Below are 22,290 nucleotides of genomic sequence, written 5' to 3'. Positions count from 1 at the left end.
ATCATTTGCTCAGGACATTAAATATATAGCTGAAAACTAGAGAGGTACTTCGTGTTTGTCAAACCATTTCCTTAATTGAGGACTTTCGAGACAAATAGAAATAATATTAATTCCTTTCCTTCTGTGAGATCTATTTTGTAGATGCAGTCTTTAAAAATGATTAAACTGTAACAATTGTCTCAATAAGGAAATAATTGTTGTGACATCTATCTACAACAAACATTATTTTTGCTTGTACTTTATTTTTGTTTCATACTTTTCTGATATAATGGGATCTCAGGTAAACTGTAATTTCTTTATAGCCTCTGATGGGAACAAGAAAAATAATTGAGATAAAAAATGAATAAAACTGTAATGAAGAACTCTTTATCTGAAGTGCACAAGTTCAAATTCTGGTGCAAGGTTACCACAGAGGAAAATCCATACTTAACAATGCACATACATTCTTTGCCAAGATGAGCACTAATGTAATTCTGTATTCTTCATATTCAGAGCTGCTCTGAAAAGGCAGTGACCTCTCATCTTTTGTTGTGGAAACTGATTCTGAAGCAAGCTGAGGCTGTTAAGGAAATAAACATTGACAAAATCAATGCTGAAAGGACAGGAACTTTCTACTGGCAGGGTAGATGTTGCACTCTGTGTTATGTAGAGTGTGTGCTCCTATTAACCTGAGTCATGTGGCATGTAGTTGTTGGTTATGACTACTCTTTAAGACAAACAAACAAACAAACAAACAAACCAAAACCAAACAACAATAACAAAAACCTTTAAGACTTAGGAATGCAATGCAGCTATGCCAGATTTCCCGATAAAGTAAATTAACAATAAGATAATGTGTACTAAAAATGACATGTACATAGATGTTTGTGATTTTTTTTCTGATGGCTAGGCATCTGCTGATGCTTAGATCTGAAAGTAGTGGCTGAATTCTAAACTCCAATATTACTCCTGAGTAATGGTTCATGAAGTTTAGCATCACTGAGGTTAATGATGGGATGGTGCTACTCCCTTTCTGAAGTATAAGCCTTGCTGTAAGAAGCCTTGACTCATACAAAAAGCTCTTCCATCTGGTGACAGAGAGGGCCTAACTTTTTACTGGGATGACTGAAAAAGAATGTATGTGTATGCTCCTGGATCATCATTTGTATCTGTTATGAAGAAAACTGACAACAAACCCTCTGCGTGACTTAGGTAGTGCTGCTTCTAAGTTCCTCCAGGGCTGTCTCAGAGGCACTGGGGGTTTCTAACCTTGACACAAACTGCTTTTTGGGATCCTGACAATTAGATGTTTAGACTAGTGGTGGCTATCTAGACACCCTCCTGAATTTAATTCTCAGGACATTCAATATATAATTTATATATATATATATATATATATATATATATATAATATTTATATTGTATATATAATACAATTATAATAAGAGAGGTAATCAGTTATTCAGTAATAAGAGAATGTATGCCCAAACCTGTAGACCTCACCCCAGGCTAGTAGTTTAGGGGAACACGTAATTTCCTCAATAGTTACTGCTTGATGATTGTCATTGGCCAAGATTTACAGGGCCTGGTCAAGTCACTGGGACCCTTCAGTAGGTTGAAATGGTGTCTCTTTCTTCTCTAATGCCTAACACTGTCCAGCATATGTTTTTTTTTAGCAGCAAGAGGCAAGGAGTTGGGCAGTTAGGTATTTCTCTATTTATAAGAAAAAAAAATAAATAAATCTATTTATAGGAAAAAAGAAACAAAAAGCATTTTGCAAAACAAATCTGGTAGTGCTTTGTTAGTTAGTATTCGTTGCTGTCTTCTGTTTTTTTTCTATGACCTGATTTTAATCTGCATTGATTTCTTTTTTTGACATCTGAAGTGCAATTATTCCTAGGCTGTATTTCTAGGAAGACTACTGTTGACATGTAATCTCAGAAAATGGAACTACTATGCTGCTTTTATTTCAATATAAATTGCAGTCCAATACTTCCCATGAATCGAAGATCTAGTTTTTCTAGCCATTGTTTTGCAGCCCTTTTGTATGGAATCAAGAAAAGACTTTGGCCTAGTAAGAAAGCTGGTTCTTCACTCAGATAATGTGTTTTGGACACAGATGAAAATGCCCCAGATTTTTTTATTGTAAAAAGGAAAGATTGAGTTTTTTAGAACCTGTTTTAACAGCATTTGGTATCACACTCTGGCCTGTTTTGTATATGTAATTATAACTCACAGAGTTAAAGATACAGAGAGAATATTTCAGAATTTTCAGTTGTGTTTTTCTGCTGCAGCATTCAGAACCATATTCGTCATACTGATGTAGCACCCTTATTCAGCTGGGAGGATGTCCACAAAGCCATATAGAAACGTGGCCTTGCACTGTTACTGTTTTGCTGGTTCCTTTCTTTATTTCCTCTGAGATAATCTTTCTCTTGTTCCAGGTTATGACTTGGGGGTGTCTCATCACAGAGGCTAGATACTCACAGATCTCTGAGGTATTTCTTCTCCCATGTCAAAGCTGCTTTTTGAATAGGATTGCTGTAAGAAATGTGAGTTTTTGTTTTGGCAGGCAGAATTAGACCTAAATCAGATTAAGAGCAGTGTGCAGTTATTAATTTCCAGAGAAGCACAACTTAACAATTCCTGACACCCAGCAGAAGTGATTTTTCCTGCCACTATTGCTAATGAACAAGATTTTGCATAAATCATGATTGGAATCAGCAGAAAAAAATATCGAATTAGTAAGCAATTGCACAGCAAGGGAGACTTAATTTTAACAAACTTGCTGCCAGTTTAGGCTGAAGCAGCGTTTTTTTAGTACCAAGTCATGATGAAACAGGAGAGTCAAAACAGACACAAGCACTCCATTTTGTTTCAGACAATTCATCTGAAATTTGCACTTATATCATCGAAAATGTTTCAATTTTATCAAAATATTTTGATGAGATCTTTTAAACCCTGTCATCTGAATTGCTAACTCTTAATTACAATATCCTGGTTAGTTACCAGAATATTACTGGTGGATAAATGAGCACAATGAGGGAATTCAGGCAGCTCTAATGTTACAGGAAGCCTTTACGAGCCTAAGGAGTATGAGATGTTTTTAGAATTGCACTGAATTTCTACATCCTCTCCTAACATAAGACATGAAATCTATGGAAGCTCCATAATCTGGTACCAGGTAAGAAATTGTCTCAGCATATTTCATAATTTGTCCTGTTATAAACATGCCCTATAATGTAATGAACAATAGCTCATTCAGGAACAAGCAGTTCGTAGCTCATTGTTTTCTCTGTACAGAGGTACAACTGCTGATTTGATTAACAGTGCCCCAAAATAAACAAGGCAACATTGGTCACATGAGTAGGAATGGGTCCCCTGAAAGAACATGTTTTTATTTTCCAAAGTGAATGTGCTCGTTATGATTCTCTTCAAATAGCCTTGCTGCCTTAGTTTTTAGTTTTACCATCACATCCAATTGATGCACACATAGATGTACTTAAAATGAAATATGCTTTTGGAAGGAATTTGATACATAAATTTGAGAAGTGCTGCTTTAAGAAAGAAAGTTTTTTTGTAGAATCTTGTAGAAGCTTCTGATGAGTTTATATGATTGCATATTGATATTGTATGCCAAGAAGCATGGTCTTGGTTAAATTTGTTATCAATCTCCCCATTTTTTCTGCCCATTTGAACTATATGACTTATTTTTCCAAAAGTATTTGGGTTTTCTTTTTCTTCTTCTCTCTCTCTCTCTCTCTTTTAATGAAGTGGTAATGAACTGAAATAGCACTGCACAATATGGAAAACCCAGCTGAGAAATGAAATGAAGAAATTAAAAGCCCTTGGGGCTTTTAAAAGCCCCAAGTGCGTTTTAAAGCCTTTTTGCCACCGAGTTAAATGCACCCAAATAACCACAAAGTTTTAATAGAATACTAATGTAGGTTAAGTAACACAAAAGCTTGTTTTGGTTATAAATAGTCTGATACTTTTATTTATTTATTTATATATTTATTTTGTGTGTATGATTTCATTCAGGAATATGAGAATTCTGTAACTCAAAGGTGATAATTTTTCCAGAAGTGTAAAGGATTATCATCCCTTTTGAGATGAGGAAAGAGAGACTAATTACTTTGTTGTTGACAAAGCAATGTCCTTTCCCAAAGCTGTTATCCCACAATACCTCTGCACCCTGTAGCCATTGGAAAATCTGGTCTGAGCTGAAGAACGTCAGAGCTGCTCAGGCATCGTAGTCTCAAAACACTTCCTACTGCAAGAATAAACTAACAATGTGTTTTGCAGTAAAGCCTTCCAGCACTCTCCCTTGCCACTGCGGCACACTTATAACAGTAAATAGCACTTTAAGATGAGGGCTGTTGTGTTTGAGCCCTCTCCTGCAAGCATGTGATGGCAAAGCAAGCTGACACATGGTACAAAGGGTACAAAGGCTCTTTCGGACAGTTCTTCCACTGCAAGGAGGAGGACTTGGAGGCCTCACTGACACATCAGTCATAAGGAAATTATTTCAACCATCAGCATGCTCAAAACAATCACAGTTGGATGAAATGTTTTGATCTGAACTCTTTTTGACTCAAACATATTTATCTGTCTTGCTAGCATGTTCAGTCTGAAAGAAAAGAGGAAACACAGGGGAAAGGTTTTCCCTTTGGCAATTTCACTTTGAAATGATCCATGTTTTTTATTTATTTTTTAGTTTGAAATTTATTTCCTTTTGTCACATGAGTTAAAAAGAATGCTGGAAATCAAAACCAGATCAGCTTTAAATTAAGTTTGACTTCTTGTTGGTGCACTTACATTTCATATCTATGCAAACAGTTGTGTTTTTGTTGTTGTTGTTGTTGTTGTTGTTGTTTTTTTCTGGCTTCTGGCAAACTGAAGGTGTTGTGAGCTGCATCTAACAACAAAAGAGAAAAGGAGTGTAGCAAGGACTACAGTAAAACGATCTGGAAGACGCATACAGAATAGTTTCTGCAGAGGAATAAGAACATGAAATGATGTGTCGTAGTTTAACCTGGCCGGCAGCTAAGCACCACACAACCGTTCGCTCACCCTCCCCCCTCCCTCTCTGGGACGGGGGAGAGAAATGAAAAGTGAAGCCCGTGGGTTGAGATAAAGACAGTTTAATAAGACAGGAAAATAATAATAACAATAATAATAATAATAATACAATGATGATAATAGTACTACTACTAATAATGTGTACAAACAAGTGATGAACAATGCAATTGCTCACCACCCGCTGACCAATGCCCAGCCTAACCCCGAGCAGTCTGGCCCCCCTCTCCCGGCTAGCCACCCCTATATATTGTTTAGCATGACGTCAGATGGTATGGAATACCCCTTCGGCTAGTTTCGGTCACCTGTCCTGGGTCTGTCCCCTCCCAGCTCTTGCTGCACCTCCAGCCTGCCCATTGGCAGGACAGAGCAAGAAGCTGAGATGTCCTTGGCTTGGTATAAGCACTGCTCTGCAACAATTAAAACATCGGGGTGTTATCAGCACTCTTCTCATCCTAAGCCAAAACATAGCATTCCACCAGCTACTAGGAAGAAAGTTAACTCTGTTCTAACTGAAACCAGGACATGATGTTAGGGAAAACAGCGCAGAATACATAGCTAAAGGATATGCTATTTGCCAAGGGAATGCCTGCTATAATAGTAAGAAAACATAGATATGAGTCACCCCTCGGTTTCATTAGTTTCTTAATGGTGTCATTTACACGGGCCTGAGATGCCATTCGTGCTGATCTCACACCAATATTCCCTGTTAGCTCAGGATTTACTCTTGAGATTAATACTGATATAAGCATGAATCTTTTTTTTTTTTTTTTTTTTTTTTTTTTTTAATGTTGGTTCTTGTGGTAATAGCAGAGGCTGGCTGCTCCAAACCTTTTATTTTAAAATGTCATCAAGAGGCAAAGGCTTAGATGATGTTAACCTGCACTTTGATTTCAGTGCAGTGCTGGTTATACGCACTCTGAAAATACAGCCCAAGGTCAGTAACAATATTGACAGAATGAGCACCCATTCAAAGTTCAACATTAAAGAGAAGTTAGTATTGCAGGCACAGGCACAGTAATATTTAAAAAAAACTTTTTTTTTTTTTTTTTTTTTTTTTTTTCCAGTGGAACATAAACCTTATCCATTCATCCAGACCTACCATATATTCAGGTATGTAACAACTGCAATTGATATTCATTGAAAGGTTTTCATAACAACAATGCAGTGTATATTGATCTATTTGTGGATTATGTTGTGTGGCTGATTTGAGTCTTCCTCAGCTTATGTTTAGCATGTAAAAAAAAGAATATAGAAATAAATTTAAAATTCCTATAACATGTGCCAGAAGTGGTGAGTGTGAGTCATTTGTTTATTGTGTTGATAATAATATCCATTTAACTACCAGGATTAATGATACTCTGATAGAATATTGCTCTCGGTCTAAGTAAGAATGAATACTCTGATGTGAAACAAAGCAAGAATTCTCCAAGCACTTATAAGCTTTATTACTTCTTGCAACCATAAGTAAAGGACTAAACCTGTGTTTCTGTTGTGTGTGACTGCATTTATGCTGTAACTGCATATAATTTTGAATCAATAGCATAAGATTACACATGATATGCATTGGGGTACTCTGTAAAGCTAAATATGTGCCATCTATTAAAAATATCCTAAGAATAATTTTGTGTTTTTTAGGATGATTTGGATTTATCAGACTTTTTATTTCATTTTCTTACTTGCTTCAGTTTACGGTGGTAAGTCAATATATAATTCCTAAGACAGGTACACAGAGTAATGTGGCTCATCTGGAAGGGGAGATTAAAAAGAGTAATATTCAAATGGCCTAAACATTTTTATGCAGAGTGAGTAGAGCTACAGAGCAGCATGATTTTGGTGGGGGGACACACAGTTAAGTGCAGCCTAGTCCTGAGAGAGTGGGGTTACACTCAGTTAATTTTGGGTAACTCACAGAGGATTGAGGTTTCTAATTAATTTTTCCATCCCTGTGATAGGGATTGAAGTTTCTAATGGGCTTTACTGACATTTTTCTTCCAACCTCCCCAATGCTTTCACCTTGCCCAGTGCACCTGGGACCATACTATAGGCAGTTTTCTGTCAGACCAAGGCTGTATCCAACTCTTCTCTGTGAAACCAATACAATCTTCAGAAAGTTCTGTGCACCCAACAGCAAAGCTAACAACGTGGGCAGCCAATTAGGAAGGAAGCTGCTTCCTCCCTGCACAAATTAGTGCCCTGTAAAGCTGGCAGTGATTTATGTTGGTGCTGGGGTGCATTATGACTGTGTGTGTTTTTCAATGCGTTAATGATTTACTTTGGTTAGTAAAAGTCAAAATTTGCTTTGCACTTCCCTGAAGTTCCCTGTGCTGATAAATTATAACTAAGGCCTAACACAGGTTTACATTCAGTAATGTGTTATCTGTTTTCTCAGAGGACAATGAGGTAATGCAGCTTTTTAGCAAAATCTCTTTGACAAATGTACTATTATTTCAGAAATATTTTACCCAGATTAAAATCTCAGTAGAACTGAAATCTTGGAACATATCTAAGGCTTGGGAAATAAATATCTTTATTAAACTAAGGTATTCAGAGCTGGCATAGTTTTATGTGGTATTAAAAGTCAAACATAATATTAAACTCCATGATTTTGTATTTATTTTTTATTTTTAGGGCATACCAACTTACCTTAATAGATGGTAAATAATATCCAAAATGTCTGATACAACAGATAATTGCAATAGTCTTTTCCTTTTACTTCATAAATAATTTAAAGTTATCTAAGTAATAGAAAACGCTTTTCTGTTAGTGGCAAAGTTGGGCAAAGAAATTCTATTAGAATAATAATAAATAACAGTTTTTAAAGAGAATAATAAATACCAGTTTTTAAATAAAGGTCATGAAAATATCTATGCCATTTATTTATTATTATTCTGGATATTTTAACAAGGAGATCTGACAAATTCCTTAATTTGGAAAGATGGGAAGGGGCTGCCACTTAGGTACTTCATTCCAGTCACATGGCTGTGCAGCATGAGTGGACTTTATTAGAGAATTCAATATGGGATTGATGAATTCTTGAAGATCTGAGGTGGTAATACAGTTTATTTGTATTCTAGGAGATTCTTGAGATATTGCTCCTGGATCAGTACTTTTGTTGTTGTTGTTAAGAAGCAAGTCAGACTGGGTTTGAGGCAGATTGTAAGGAAGCTGAAAGTATCTAAAACACTGTGAGCCACTGAAGCTAAACACAGTGGCACTGACTGTGAATCAGGCCTCAAAGCATCACTCAGCAATAGGACAATCTTCACATACAATTTTCTAACTCTCTTTGGTCTCTGTACATCCTCCTGGTTTTCCTTTTAATGGCTCTCTATACTGGAAGATATACCTTGGAAGATGCTTCTGCTGCTCCTGAGATCTGCCATGAGTGGCACTTACCTCATGGCCTCATGGCTGACCCTGCTGCTAGGGCTTCTGTCACTGCTCAAGCTGCCCTGCTTCAGCCTTGGGTGTGGGGTGAGGGAGAGGACAGAGATACCCCAGACAGTATTTCTACCAGGCTGGACAGCAAGTATGAGACTTTCAGAGGAATGGTTCTACTCACCCCCCTTGCCCTCTTCTCCTGCCAAAGGAGTCAAATGTCAAGAAGGGGTAGTGGCATCACCCTCTCCTGATTAACTGTCCATACTCCTATCTCTAACAATTTACATATTTTGTTATTCCATATCAGAATGTGTGACTCAGATCTATGAAAATACATACTTCCAAGGAGGAGACCTCTCCACAGTTTTCACACCAAGTGCCAATTACTGTCAAATAGTGTGTACTTACCATCCTACCTGTCTGCTCTTCACATACTTGCCAGTGACATGGACTAAAGATCCTGCAGAAAGGTAAAATGCTCGTATTCTTGTGGATTTTGCTGGTGTCCTGTGACAATGTTAGGAGCTCAGTAACATGTTGACAGAACACAGGCATGCAGAGAAGGCTACAAGGTTGCCAAGGAAGACAATACCATGCATCTTTAAAAACGATAATTTAGAAGAGTATTTGCTGAACTTCGAAAGATTAAATTTGGCAACAGTGAGTCTTTCACACTCACATTCCAACCCTTCCAAGGAAATAGCACCTGCAGTGTACTTCTTCCTCTGTGCCACTTACTTACTGCTGAGAGACCATGTGACCAATTTTATGTCTCCAGTGATCCCCTCTATTGCACCCCTCTTCCCTATCTCTTCTCTTTAGAATATTTTTCTCTTGATTTAGTGTCAATAGCCTGAGATGAGGCTGCCTTTCCTCTCTGTGCCCAGTGTGTTTCTTTCCTTCTAACCCAGTTACAAGTGGTGGAACAGGGCTGTGCTTCTTGCTTGAAGGAGACTTTTTGGAGCTTTCACACATACCATGTATTTTCATCTGCCACCAAGCGTGCTAATGCCAACAGAACAGCTGCAGTTTTACCCTGTCTGTCTCTAAATTGCGTTTATTGTCTTCATTTTCATGTTGAGGAACAACGATCAGCTTGCATTTCACCTCAGAAACTTTTAGGAAGGACTGTGTTATACTGAAAAACTGTGAATTGCTGCATTTTAAAACACAGGTTTTCCTGCTACTTAAAAGACAGTGATACTGAAATGTTGCCAAAAGTGGATATGGAAGGAGCTGTTTCTGGACATTCTTTAAAACAATGTAACGTCAAAATTAGTGGTAAGATATAGCTATTCACATGTATGAATTTTATCATGTAGCAGATATTTTGAAAACAGGAACTGAGTTAGGAAGCAGCCAGGCAGTGAAATCTATGTCTTTTGCTATATCTCTTTCATACACAACTTAACAATCTTCCACTGTTTTCAACTATGCACTGCTAAGGCTCCACAGAAAAGGGGATTGGGACCTCCAGCTGCCATGGTTTCATTTGCTAGAAGCAGATATATAACTGACACCTCCAGTCGTAAAGATTAATTTAAAGAGCCAAATGGGTTCTACTTGATGGAAGTTCGCAATTGCAGCTTATTGATAGATCAGTTATGTTTACTTCTGACTGGAACATGCCTTTAAGGGCATTCAGGACTTTTAAAAGCCCTTTTGTACCCCATCCTGTTTAAAAAACCCACCAGGGTTTGGCTTACTCATGTGTTCTGTGAAAAGACCCTATTGACCTTAAGGTGAAACCTGTGGGGGCAAAATCTATGTCAAACTCCATGGTCAAAATTTTGCCTTTATGCAATGTAAATTGAATCTTTTGGCTCAAATGGGAGATGGCTGTTGCTTATCAGAATATATTTGGAGTTTTGAACTATCATATAAATTTGGGAATAGATAAGTATGTGTTTTAGTATTAATCCTGAGTTCTTGCATGATTAACTTCATCTTGATCTTGGTGTAAGTAGAGGCAGTGTCAAAGTCTGTCAGTTTTTCCTCTGTCGTGTTATGCCTACACTTCTGATTTTGTTACTAGAAGCATATATGAGGTGTGATGTAGCTGAAGTGAGCACAGGAAGTGACATTAGGATTACAATGGCTTTGCTGTATGAACTGCCATCTTTTGGGCAGTTCGGGAAAAAAAAAAGAAAAAAAGAAAAAACGGAAAAAAAGAAAAAAAGAGAGAGAGAGTAGGAGAATGCTTTCAGAACTTTGTCTCTTTCTTTTTCCACAGCTTGCAGCCCAGATGTCCACATAGGTCTCGATATGGAAGGGGAAAATTATGATGTTACTGTGGCTGAGAGCTATCAACAGTGTCAAAAAAGATGCACCAATGATGACCACTGTCATTTTTTTACATATGCCTCAAAAACATTTCACAATGAAAGCTTTCGGTAAATACAGGTTTGATCCGTTTTCTCGGTCAGTGCTGTGCTTTAGTCAACAAAATGTCAACAACAATGTCAGAGCAGTCTAGGGTGAATTTATTCAAGGAAATATATTTTTTTTCCTTGACTGCTAATCCTTGTAATGTTTAATCAGACATACTGGTAGGAAAATATCTGCAGTAAGTTAGCTTTCATCTGTTCATTGGTGAGAAACACAAACTTATAGCGCTGAAAAAAAAATATTCCCTGGAGATATTCAAATGCAAACTATTGTTGTGCAGCATTATTGCTCAGTTAAATCTTGCTCTGCTTATTGCTTATTGAAAATAACATCATCAGTGCAACCAGAGACATTCTTTCATATGTACTTGGACTATTTTTGAGCTGTTAGCCTGCTCAGTTTTACATGTTAAACGTTGTTCAGTTGGATATGTTTCTCATTTGAAGGTTTTTATGGATACTGGAGGTTGCTCTGGCCCATGGTAGGAATTAGGGAATCAGAAGATTGATGTAGACTAAGGAAGATGATCTGTTGTCTTACTTCTTTCTTTATTCTTTATCACTCAGTGAAAAATGCTTCTTGAAACATACCAGGTTAGGAACTCCAACCAGCATAAGGGTGCTTGATGAGGTTGTGTCTGGATTCTCCTTAAAGCCATGTCAGCTTTCTGAAATAGGTAATTAAAAATCTCTGTTGATTTAGTTTAGATTCAAGTGTTACGGATAATGAGGTGCAGTCTGTCTCTGACATGATCAATGTTTCATTTCATAAAAGAATTACAATATTAACTTATTCTTGGAATTACAGTTAGTACTCTCAGGCACAAAAGAGTTTTTAAATATATATATTTTTTTCCATTTTATTATTATGTGTTGCAAAAACAGTTGTCTGCTTTGGAGATTGAAGAATTCTTTCACTAGATTAGCCTGATGAAACTGCAGTTTATCTTTGCATCATAGATACAGAAATGAAAGATAAAATCCCATCAAAGTCAAAGGACAAGAGGAATATAAATCTTTCTAAATTCTGTTGGTATACCATGTATGTGCTTAGAAGTTTTTAATGAAGACCTGCAGTTTTCTGATACAACTGCCTAATATGAAGGAACACTGTGTTCTGCAGGTGGTTTTGATGAAAGCAGTGTTTGTGCTACTTCTTGTAATCATTACTCAGGCAAAACTCTTAGATCAGACTGTATGAATTATATCTTCTTATTCTTAATTAAAACATCTTCAGTTCATTTTGTTTGTTTTAATTCTACCTCCACCTTATCCTACTGTCTGGTATTTTCCCTTCTGAACAGTGATGACATTATACTTCCATGTAGCCTTATTTTACTTCACAGTTGATGTAGTTTTCCCATACAAATCACTTTTTATATTTCCTAAACTTGCTGAATCTTTCTTTCTATATCAACATGTTTTATTCAGACTCTTTCAGTCCTACTGGAGGAATAATCTTTGGAAATTATTGAAAAAGTAGTTGATTCAGATCTTAAGAATGAGTGCACTTACAGAAAAATGAAGTGTGAAGAATATAAAAGGAAGAAAAAGGTTTGTAAAGAGAAGAAAATTTGGCTATTCTCTCTCTGTCTCTAAGAAAGGATGGAAGGAAGATTATTTTACAAATTGCTTCATTAAGAGGAACTAGGCAGATAGATTCATTGTTAGGAGAAAAATCCCAGTAGTCTGGAGGGTCCTGGTGATAGACTTTGAGAAGAATCAGGACTATAGCATATGGACAAACAATATGATATTAAGATAAAGTCAACAAACACTTGAGACTTCATCAAGGATATGTATGGTTTATGACAGTGGTGACATGACATTAATGATCTATCTTTAAATGAAATCAGAATTTCTGAATGCATGTGAAGTTCAGCCTTGTTTCTACCCGTCTGTTCTTGCTTTTTCTGTCTTGCAAGAAAGGCAAGAGGAAGGGAGAGAGAAGAAATAAATCATGAGATCATAGAAGCCTAGACAGTACTGTTGGATAACAAGGTCATCTAAAGAGGTCATTTGTTCTAATCCAAGACATATCAATTCTACCTGTTCAGATAGAGGTTTGTCAAAAGTATTTGTAAATTTCAGTGTCATCTCCTGTCTTGTGTTGTAAATATCTGAAATGGATTTACTTGAGTATTTTTTCTACCTTTTCATTACTGTTTAGGCTGACTAATCCTACATTGTTTATGTTCTAGCTTCATCATTTTAAATACAGATGCTGTACTTCCCCTTTCAAAGTGTTGGGAATCACATCTATCCTCTGTGAATACCAAAAACTAAATTCTACCAAGAAACTTTGAGATTCCTTCAATCAAATTCTAAGAACACTGAAATCATCATTATTATGGGATTTCTCTATTTCCTGTTCTAACATATCCTCTTCCCTCTACTCAGTAATGCTAATGTTATTGACCATCTAACTGCAGTTTGTTTCCATGAAGAGAGAGGCAGTTCTTAAGCTTTTCTTGTGTCCTCTGTCATTAACTTTACTTCTTCCCTGAGCAGAATCCCAGCTCCTTTCCTAATGCTAATTATTTGGAACTGAATAAATATTTTTCTTTTGAGAATTTGTTCTTTGCTGCTTGGCCTTTCATTTTGTGTCTTTGCCTTTCTGATTTTGCCCTGATGCACTCATGCTATTATTTGTCCATAGTAATTTGTCTTACATTCTGCCTTTTGCAAAGTGCCTTTTTTGAGGCCATTGAAGGTTCATGGGTTTGTGTCCCTAAAATCCATATTTCTACTTTGAATATCATTTCCTCAAAAAGCTATTTGCTCTCCTGAACTCTATTTAGTCTTTAACAGAGGGTCTTACCTACTAATTATCAGAATTAATTAACCCTTATTTTCTACTCTCTCTCTCTTTTTTTTTTTTAGTGTTGTTGTTGTTGATTTGTGTGTTTCTATTGTATAATTAATGTCCTGTATTTTTTATGTTTTTTTTTTTTTTTTTTTTTTTTTTTTTAACTCATCAAATGATCAGGAGTCACATTAAGATCTGCCTCTCACTTTTACTGCTTTTTTCTCTTCTTTTCATTTTATCAGTCACAAAGGAAGGAAAATGTGAAAAAAATACAAATGAATGATTTGTAAATCTTAATATTCAGATGACAGAAAATCATTGGAATTTTGATACTCTGTTCTTCTTTTATACAGATTGTAAAATGGACCTTTTTGAACATCAAGAATTTTCAGGAATGAATGTTACAAGTTTTTTCACTCCCGATACCTCTGTTTGCCAAACTATTTGTACTTATTTTCCAAATTGCCTGTTCTTTACATTTTTCACCAAGGAATGGCAAATAGCATCACAAAGGTGAATATGAGAACTTTTAATTCTCTAAGCAAATATTAAAAACAACCACCACACAATGACAAAAAAACAAGAACAAAACCATGAAAAAAACAACAACCCTCAGCCTTTTATAACCAACATTTTATTATATTTATGGAAATTCTTGTTAAGGGGTTACTTTCAGTAAAACACAGTTTTTTATGTGTTGTATTCATACATTTATAGTTTTCTGTCAGCATTTCATCTGTTCTCCAGTGTGACCAGGGATCTTGTGCTGTAGCTGCATATCTGGGATTGCTTTATGACTTAAAGCTGAGTTTTATGAAATTGTAAAGAGGCATCTGGTTTCCTGTCAGTATTAAGTCATTTACTTGAAAAGTTCTTGGATGATATTAACATTTTTGAAAGTGTTTATTTTTACAAATTGAAATTCCTACTTTCATATCCAGTAGTGAGAGGAATTCAAAAACTACGGTCAACAGAAATCAGAGGTGGAAAGCACATTTAAGAAAGAACCATCCCTTACCTCAACCTAAATATCAATTTTAGGATGTGAGAACAGATAACAGATTCAGTTATTTATTTTTTTTTTTCATTTCAGAAATCTTTGCCTTCTGATGACATCAACAAGTGGAACACCAGAGGCACTTACGTTACGAGAAAATGCAATATCGGGCTTTGGTCTCCTAAATTGCAGAAGATACTTTCCTGGTAAGTAATAAATTGCATTAAGAGTATGTCTTTTGAATTAATGAAATTAATAGACCTATTGATGCTTGGAACACACTCATTTTTACAGCCTGCAATTCTCGCACTTATGTGCATATGAATTTTTTGGGAGATGAACTCAATGTCACTTATACAAAAGGACACAAAGCCTGTCAGCAGGTTTGCACAGACATGATCCGCTGCCAATTTTTTACCTACTTTCCCCTCCAAGATTCATGCAATGAGGAAAGGTAAGATACATTTAAAAATGTTTAAAGATTTCTGAAAGAATCCTTCCACAAACTTAGGGAAGGGATATAATGTATGTCTTCTGTGTAAGAAGTACAAACTGAATCTTTGCATTAATTTATTGTCAGGAAGTGTGAGTGTCATCTAAGAATGTCCTCAAATGGATCTCCAGTGGAAATAAAACATGGGCCAGGAAGGATCTCTGGATACTCACTACGATTATGTAAAAAAAAGGCCAGTACTGGTAAGTAGAGCTTTCATTTAAGAGAGACATTGTTTAACTGATTTTTGTGCAGAAAGCCTAAGCCTCCATATTTTATTTTTCTTTCTGAAAATTGGTTGAATTGAAATGTTAATGAGACACCTTGTGAAGTTAGAGTGTTCTGAAAAAGTGAAGTATGCCCAGCCTGCACACTATAAACACAGACAGTGGCATTGTGAACTTGGTTAAACTGGACTTTATGATCAAAAATTGTAAAGGGATAGAATGTCTTATGTATCAACTTTGCAGAAGATCAGTCCCTATTCGCAGGTCAGCAATAGCCTCATCTTCATTTTTCATGGGCAAGTGAAAATTATCCTTAAGCACAGTTTCCAATTATTTCTGTAGTATGCATGCAGCATTCTGCAAGAACTATTAGGATAGTTGGAGGGACAGACTCTTCCCCTGGTGAATGGCCATGGCAAGTAAGCTTGCATGTGAAATTGTTTCGTCGGAGACATCACTGTGGGGGCTCTATCATCAGTAACCAGTGGATTCTTACAGCTGCTCACTGTTTCATGAGGTGAGTTCTAAATGTAAATTTGAAAATGAAAATTTCATCCAGAACGTGAGATAAATTGAGATCCACCTTTCAGAAAAAATAAATGTGCATGACAAAAATGACTAGAATAAAATAAAGTATTTTGATGTAACCAAAAGATGAACTTTTAAGGTAGACAATTCATATTCTTAACATAATTGGTATACCACACTTAACCCTTCAAAACATAGTATTGCGCTACTAATGCTAAATTGTTTTAATGCATCTAGGAGATGGAATTCTAAACAGACACCAGATACCTACAGTAACAGGCATTTTCACACTTTATAATTTTTTTCTTACTGTAATATCATATCACCAAGGAAAATATGTTGTTAAGTATTCCATTTCACATACTTAAAACAATTGTCTCAAAGATTTCTCTGTGACACACAGGGAACCAATAGGTACGAATCTGATACCTTCAGCAGCAGGGTGCTCAGCATAGGCCAGGACACATGTTAACCTCTAGGGGTCCATTTATGTCGCTTCTAGTACAAGAGCTACCTTTCTCTGAAGCATTGAAATCCTAATTGTGCTGTTTTTGGTTAATTTTCTCTTTTCTATTTTTACCAGTCAGTCAATTAACACTCTGTTTTTAGTAGAGATTTCACCTGTAAGGAAAATATTTAGAGCATTGAATGCTTAGAGGATAAAGGCTAATTTACACAGAGATATATGGTATGTGTTGATCGTGACCACAAAATTGCCATCGCATTTGTGTCGTGAAACCACTTGTATTGTGAAGAGCTGATCTAATCACCATTTCCCTTGATAGATGTTCGCTGCCTGTAAAGCAGGTTATCGTGTCATTTACAGAGTGAAAGTTGTAATATAAAGCTGTATATTGAGTCTGTGTGATGGGAAAGAAGGCATGGGTAACAGATAAAATGCTTCAAATAAGAGAGCATTGGCCCAGCAACATGGGCTGAAATCAGCACTTTTGCTCAAGCAGTGTCATACTTTAACCCTTCTTATGTAGTAATGTTGCCAACATTTGGGTTCCAGTGACAAACCTTATAAAAGTGGTTAAATGCCCTAAAGACTCTGAAAAACCCTGTATGTAGAATAAAATTCTCTACCTGCTATCGGATGTTGTAGAAGCTACCAGTACTATAAAAGACAAGGGGAAAAGTTAAATTTTAATATTAAAAATATGGACTGTGCTCATTAGAAACTATTAAAGCCAACTGATATTTAAGAATAAATGAAATCTTCAAAATTTTTGAAAAATTCATTTAAGACAGGTTTTACATTTTCTTCAAAGAATGTACTAAAATTTTTATGTTACCGTAATGAGAGAATATCACAATGAAATATCCCTTAAATGTACTCAAAGTAAAGTTGAAGTCGTAAAGGTTAACTAGAACTTTTCATATAGGTCTATGGTATTACATTTTCTAATCTCTATTTACATTCATTGCAGTGTCTGAATAAACTCTACTTGAATTTGTATTTACAATCCTATTTTGGTTACTACAAAAGCTGTTGTACTGGAATGAATGGGAAGAGTCTCATTTACTTCTTCAGGGCTTGCATTAGGCCCTTGAAGGTAAAAATAACAAAAGAAGAAGAGAAGAGAAAATGAAAGAAGGCAAAAGGGGAAGGAGTGTGAAAAAGAATCAGGACACTGAGATTCTGAACATAAAAGAGAGGGGAGACTGATGTGGGGATGAAAATATAACTAGAAAGTGGAACAAAAGAAACGAGAAGTGGAAGGAATGGAAGTAGAAGACAAACCTTTTTAGACTTGAGAGTGTGAAAATGCAAATGGGAAGAGTGACCTCCGTGCTGTTCACGTTATACTTGGGAGGGACAGAGGATGTTGGCAGCTGCACACAAACTCTGAATAAGTGTAAATCTTTGTGCCACAGACTGACTGTTTGCCTTTTTTTCCTCAGTCGTCAGAATCCCAACATTTGGCGTGTTTATGCTGGTATTTTAAAACAATCAGAAATAAAAGAGGATACACCTTTCTTCAAAGTGGAAGAGATTATTATTCACCCTCGGTATACATATGCACAGACTGGATATGACATTGCTTTACTGAAACTTGATAAACCTATGAATTTTACTGGTATGTAGTGTATTTCAGAGGTATTCTGAAAATGTGCAGGATGATATAGGCTGGTTTTGGTGTGGCAGTTCATTAAAACTGGGATGATTTCCCTTAATATTACTGGGTTTTATGGAGAATCTCATTCTGTTGGAGTTGAAAAGAAATTGTGTGGCTTTTATTCACATGACGGGGGAGATATCTACTATAAGGTACAAAGCATAACATGTAGGCTATCTTCAGGGGCTATGGAGATGCCCATAAAACCTTAATATTGTATCTGTCTCTACTAGCCAAACTAATATTTTAAATTATATTTTAGATCTTCAACTACCTATTTGCCTGCCATCAAAAGAAGAAGCTAACATACTTTATACTGACTGTTGGGTAATTGGATGGGGTTACAGAAAGGAAAGAGGTACAGATAAATATTTAAAGTGTGCTCTTTTATTTGAAAAATTGTGTTTAAACAAACAAACAAAACCACACCTCCCAAAATACCCTCTTGAGTCTTGAATCCAGGAATTGTGATCACAAGCTACACAAAGAACATGCATTTGCTCACAGCTTTGTTTATGTGAATCCATAACAGTCATCAGAATCAACGAACATGAATATAACTACTCCTTTAGTTTGATTCTCTACATTGTTTTCTCAGGCTTTCCTGTGGTAGGTAGATGAGCACTACAAGTTAGCTAGTTTCACATTGTCTTTTATGCTTACAAAGATACTTCAAGTTATGAGGTGAGATAGAGATAATAGTATAAAATAATAATACAGATAATTCACATATTGAGATATAGATAATAGATTTAATGGTGAACTGTGGGATCTTGAATTACAGTCTGCACATAACTGAAACTTTTTTTTTTTTTTGATGTGATTTTATTCATATGACTTCAACAATCAGAGGTAGAATCAGAGGTAGAAGTATGTTACTTTTATGATTCTGAAGGTTGTTTATGAACAATAACAATGACCTTTGTGTTTTGATAGTATTTGATAGTAGATATGGTTGAATTACTCTGACCTTACCTGGAGGCTTGCCAAATAGCTGTTAGTTATCAAAGTCTGTTATTACATATAGCCTACTTAAACTGAGTTCCCTCTTTTCCACACCTTCCTGTTTGAGAGTTAGATTTCAATGTGAAATTGAAAAAAAAATATGGCAGATATTGTCTGGGATAATTTCTTCTGTTAATTTGTAATAAAAGGCTGCTCTCAAATACTTTTATTTGCTCTACATGGAAATTCCTTCATCTTGTAGACTGTGGAGCAGCACAGATTTGGAAATTGGGAGGTATTACAATCTTATTGTATTGCAACCCTATTGTAATACATTACTAAGAAATAATTATAAATAGTACAAAGTAATGTCTTCAGTAGGAATACAGGCTCCAAGACTCCAAGTTCTGAAAAGATACTCATATAGGGGTTCACAGCAAATCACACAAGAGTTTTGAACCTTTCCTGGTCATAAGTCATACTCGGGTAACATGGTGTTTTAAAAACATTCCAAAAACAAACAAAAACAGTCAACATTGTTTACTAACACACATACAAAAAAAGGGAAAATATCATCATGACCGTCTAATTGCACACTAAAAACAATTGACCTCTGACTTTGCAATGTCACTGTATGGAGATTTCTAGAGTTCAATTTTAACTTTTACTTTGCTAGAACTGGACACTTGTCTGATCATACCACCTATTGCATAGGTCTTGTAGAAGATATTCTTCAGAAAGTTACTGTTCCCCTAATGTCAAAAGAGGAATGCCAGGCAAGATACCGGAAGCGCAGACTAGATGACAATGTGATCTGTGCTGGCTATGATGAAGGTGGAAGGGATGCTTGCAAGGTAATGGAAAGAAGTCATATATAGTAATGTATTCCAAACATATGTTCAAATATATAATTGGATACCATAATAACATGTTTAATTTTCATAACAAAAATATATTTATAAATATAGCTGTTTAACATATCACTTTTGCTTGCTGAAAGCACTGATAATCAAGTTACATGGAGAACGCTTCTTATGTGACATCGAAATCCTCAGGGATAGATTTTATGTGTCTCCAGATAAAAATACTGAGTATATAGAGAGAGACACATACATTCCTTCTCTAGTGTCTCCTACAAAGGGAACAAAGTTAACTTCCCACTTTGTGTTTCAAGTTAAGTATTGAGACAAAATTCATTGTTTTCCTAAGAATTATATCACTTTTCCTTAAAAAATAATAATGGTGAAGAGCAAATAAAGGAGAGAATAAAGTACAAATTCTCACTCTTGTCCAGTTAGGAAACAAAACAGTATTCCTTTAAAATATGGGAAATCCATAGAGAGCAAATGTAATATTTCAAAACATTTCTCCAGTAACACAGATTTCCTATGTGATGTTTTTATTTCTTTATATGAAGCTTATTTTAAAGCATCCACTATCCATAATCATCCAGAAGGGAGGGTGCTGGATAAGGGGAATGGAAGGCTAAAGACAGCTTGAACAGACTGGGATGTTCATTATAAGAATTGAAAATGTCACAGCAGTGTGAGGTCAGTGAGCCAAATTCTCTGCTTGAGTGTAAACTCATGCAATTCTATTAACTCAAATATTTTGAGTTAATTATAATCAAAATAAATATTGTCTGATTAGTAAGATATTTTTTCAATTTAAACATTTAACAGTTGTGTTCTATATTTATGCACTGTTTCTATTATCAGTATTGAGTATTCAGGAATAATAATTCTTGGAGCTGGGAAGTAATTTTTCCGCAATGACAATTAATCTTTATCTGATACAGCATAACAGAACACGGGGGTGATGTTATAAGAAAATAATACACTTGTTGTTGTCCCAACAGTTCATAACAGCTACAATAAAGAACCCAAAGATCAATTTGAAATAGGAAAACAAATGTGTTTTATCCCAGGGAGGACAGAGTCAGTCAAACAAGATAACATACAGAACTGAGATTTACATACCAAAAACAAAGTTATAAGAAAAAGCATTGTCAAATTTACTATTTTTCTCATTTGTTGATGTGGTCTTTGTTGGGTGTTAAATCAGTGAATATAGATAAGTCAAAAACAAACAAACAAATGAGCAAAACCCCAACAGTTTTGAACCTTAAAGGAAAATGAAAATAATTTGCAATGATTGGAAAGTATTTAGAAGTAATTTTACTAGATAAATAGAAAAACGTCGACACTCTCTGAAGCAGGTATAAGTGAAAGTAATAGGCAGTTATGCTGGTGTTAACACTGAATGATACTGATTTTTATCAAGGCTTTCTTTGAGAGAGAAATACTGATGAGAGCTGTTCCTTGTGTACTCTTGTCTTTTTCTTCTGTGACACAGGGAGACTCGGGAGGACCACTGTCATGCAAACATGAGGAGGTGTGGTATCTTGTGGGCATCACCAGCTGGGGTGAAGGGTGCGCTCGCCCCAGGCAGCCAGGAGTCTATACAAAAGTTGTTGACTATCTAGACTGGATTCTAGAAAAAACTACATAGTGTGAGTGTAATCTACTGGCTCGAAGTGATGTCATGGAACAACAACTCCAGGAGCAATGCGATGACGTGTATTAATGCTTTTTAAATGGTGTTTCATGTTAGCTTGAAACATAAAAGACTTGATTAAAGAAGCGGAAAAACAAGAATAAACAAACTTTACAGTAAATAAAAAACAGTAGTAAAAATAAACTCTTTGGTCATTGATTTGGCTGAAAAAAAAAAAAAAGAATATACCTGAACCATTAATTTCTTTTGATCTTGATAGTATATAATATTCTGTGGGACTTGTTCAGTGAGGCCAGGGTTTTACAGTTTAATTCAGTGATGGCAGGGACTTCTGCTCTTATGCAAAAATAACTTACATGAAAGTTGATTAAGATAAATTATTAGAAGGCAAGGAAAATCTGACCTGGCATTACCAGTCAAAAAGTTCAGTGATAATTGAAGAAACTCCCTTAGTTGCAGAATAATTTGATTTGTTTCACCTTAAAAACATCAAGACAGCTCTCTCCTGTTTCTTTTTCTCCTTTATCTCTCCTTTTTTTTTTTTTTTTCCTTATTTTTAGTCTAGTAACAAATATGTTTCATGGCCTGAATTAACACTAATATGAGAAACAGCAGTCAAAAAATTATTATTTTTTTCTATTGTAAGTAGTATTTCACACTGGATCATAAAGAAAGGTACATTTGTCTTTTGCTTTTGTCTTTGATGAACTTTATGACCTTGTTTTCTAATCATATACATTACCTTAATTGCTGAAAATACATTGTAAATCTCTGTTCATGGTTGCTGCACAACCACAGTCAGTGTGTTGTGGAAGTCAACAG

At 35.6% G+C, this 22,290-nt stretch overlaps 1 protein-coding gene across 1 annotated transcript; it reads left to right on the top strand.

The window, feature by feature from the left end:
• Positions 1-6,130: 6,130 nt before the first annotated feature.
• On the top strand, positions 6,131-21,611 carry LOC116488670 (coagulation factor XI-like). Its single transcript, XM_032186410.1, has 15 exons — positions 6,131-6,171; positions 6,697-6,755; positions 8,750-8,912; positions 9,617-9,723; positions 10,676-10,835; positions 11,397-11,506; positions 13,992-14,151; positions 14,732-14,841; positions 14,930-15,089; positions 15,216-15,331; positions 15,698-15,872; positions 17,792-17,967; positions 18,269-18,364; positions 19,666-19,805; positions 21,307-21,611. The coding sequence occupies exons 2-15, from the start codon at positions 6,698-6,700 to the stop codon at positions 21,460-21,462; spliced, it is 1,887 nt and encodes a 628-aa protein (XP_032042301.1). The 5' UTR covers positions 6,131-6,171; position 6,697; the 3' UTR covers positions 21,463-21,611.
• Positions 21,612-22,290: the final 679 nt, after the last annotated feature.

Source organism: Aythya fuligula, chromosome 4 (genome assembly GCF_009819795.1).
Source record: "Aythya fuligula isolate bAytFul2 chromosome 4, bAytFul2.pri, whole genome shotgun sequence".
NCBI lineage: Eukaryota > Metazoa > Chordata > Aves > Anseriformes > Anatidae > Aythya > Aythya fuligula.
The sequence above is the reverse complement of the archived record's forward strand: the minus strand, read 5'-3'. Positions and strand labels throughout refer to the sequence as shown.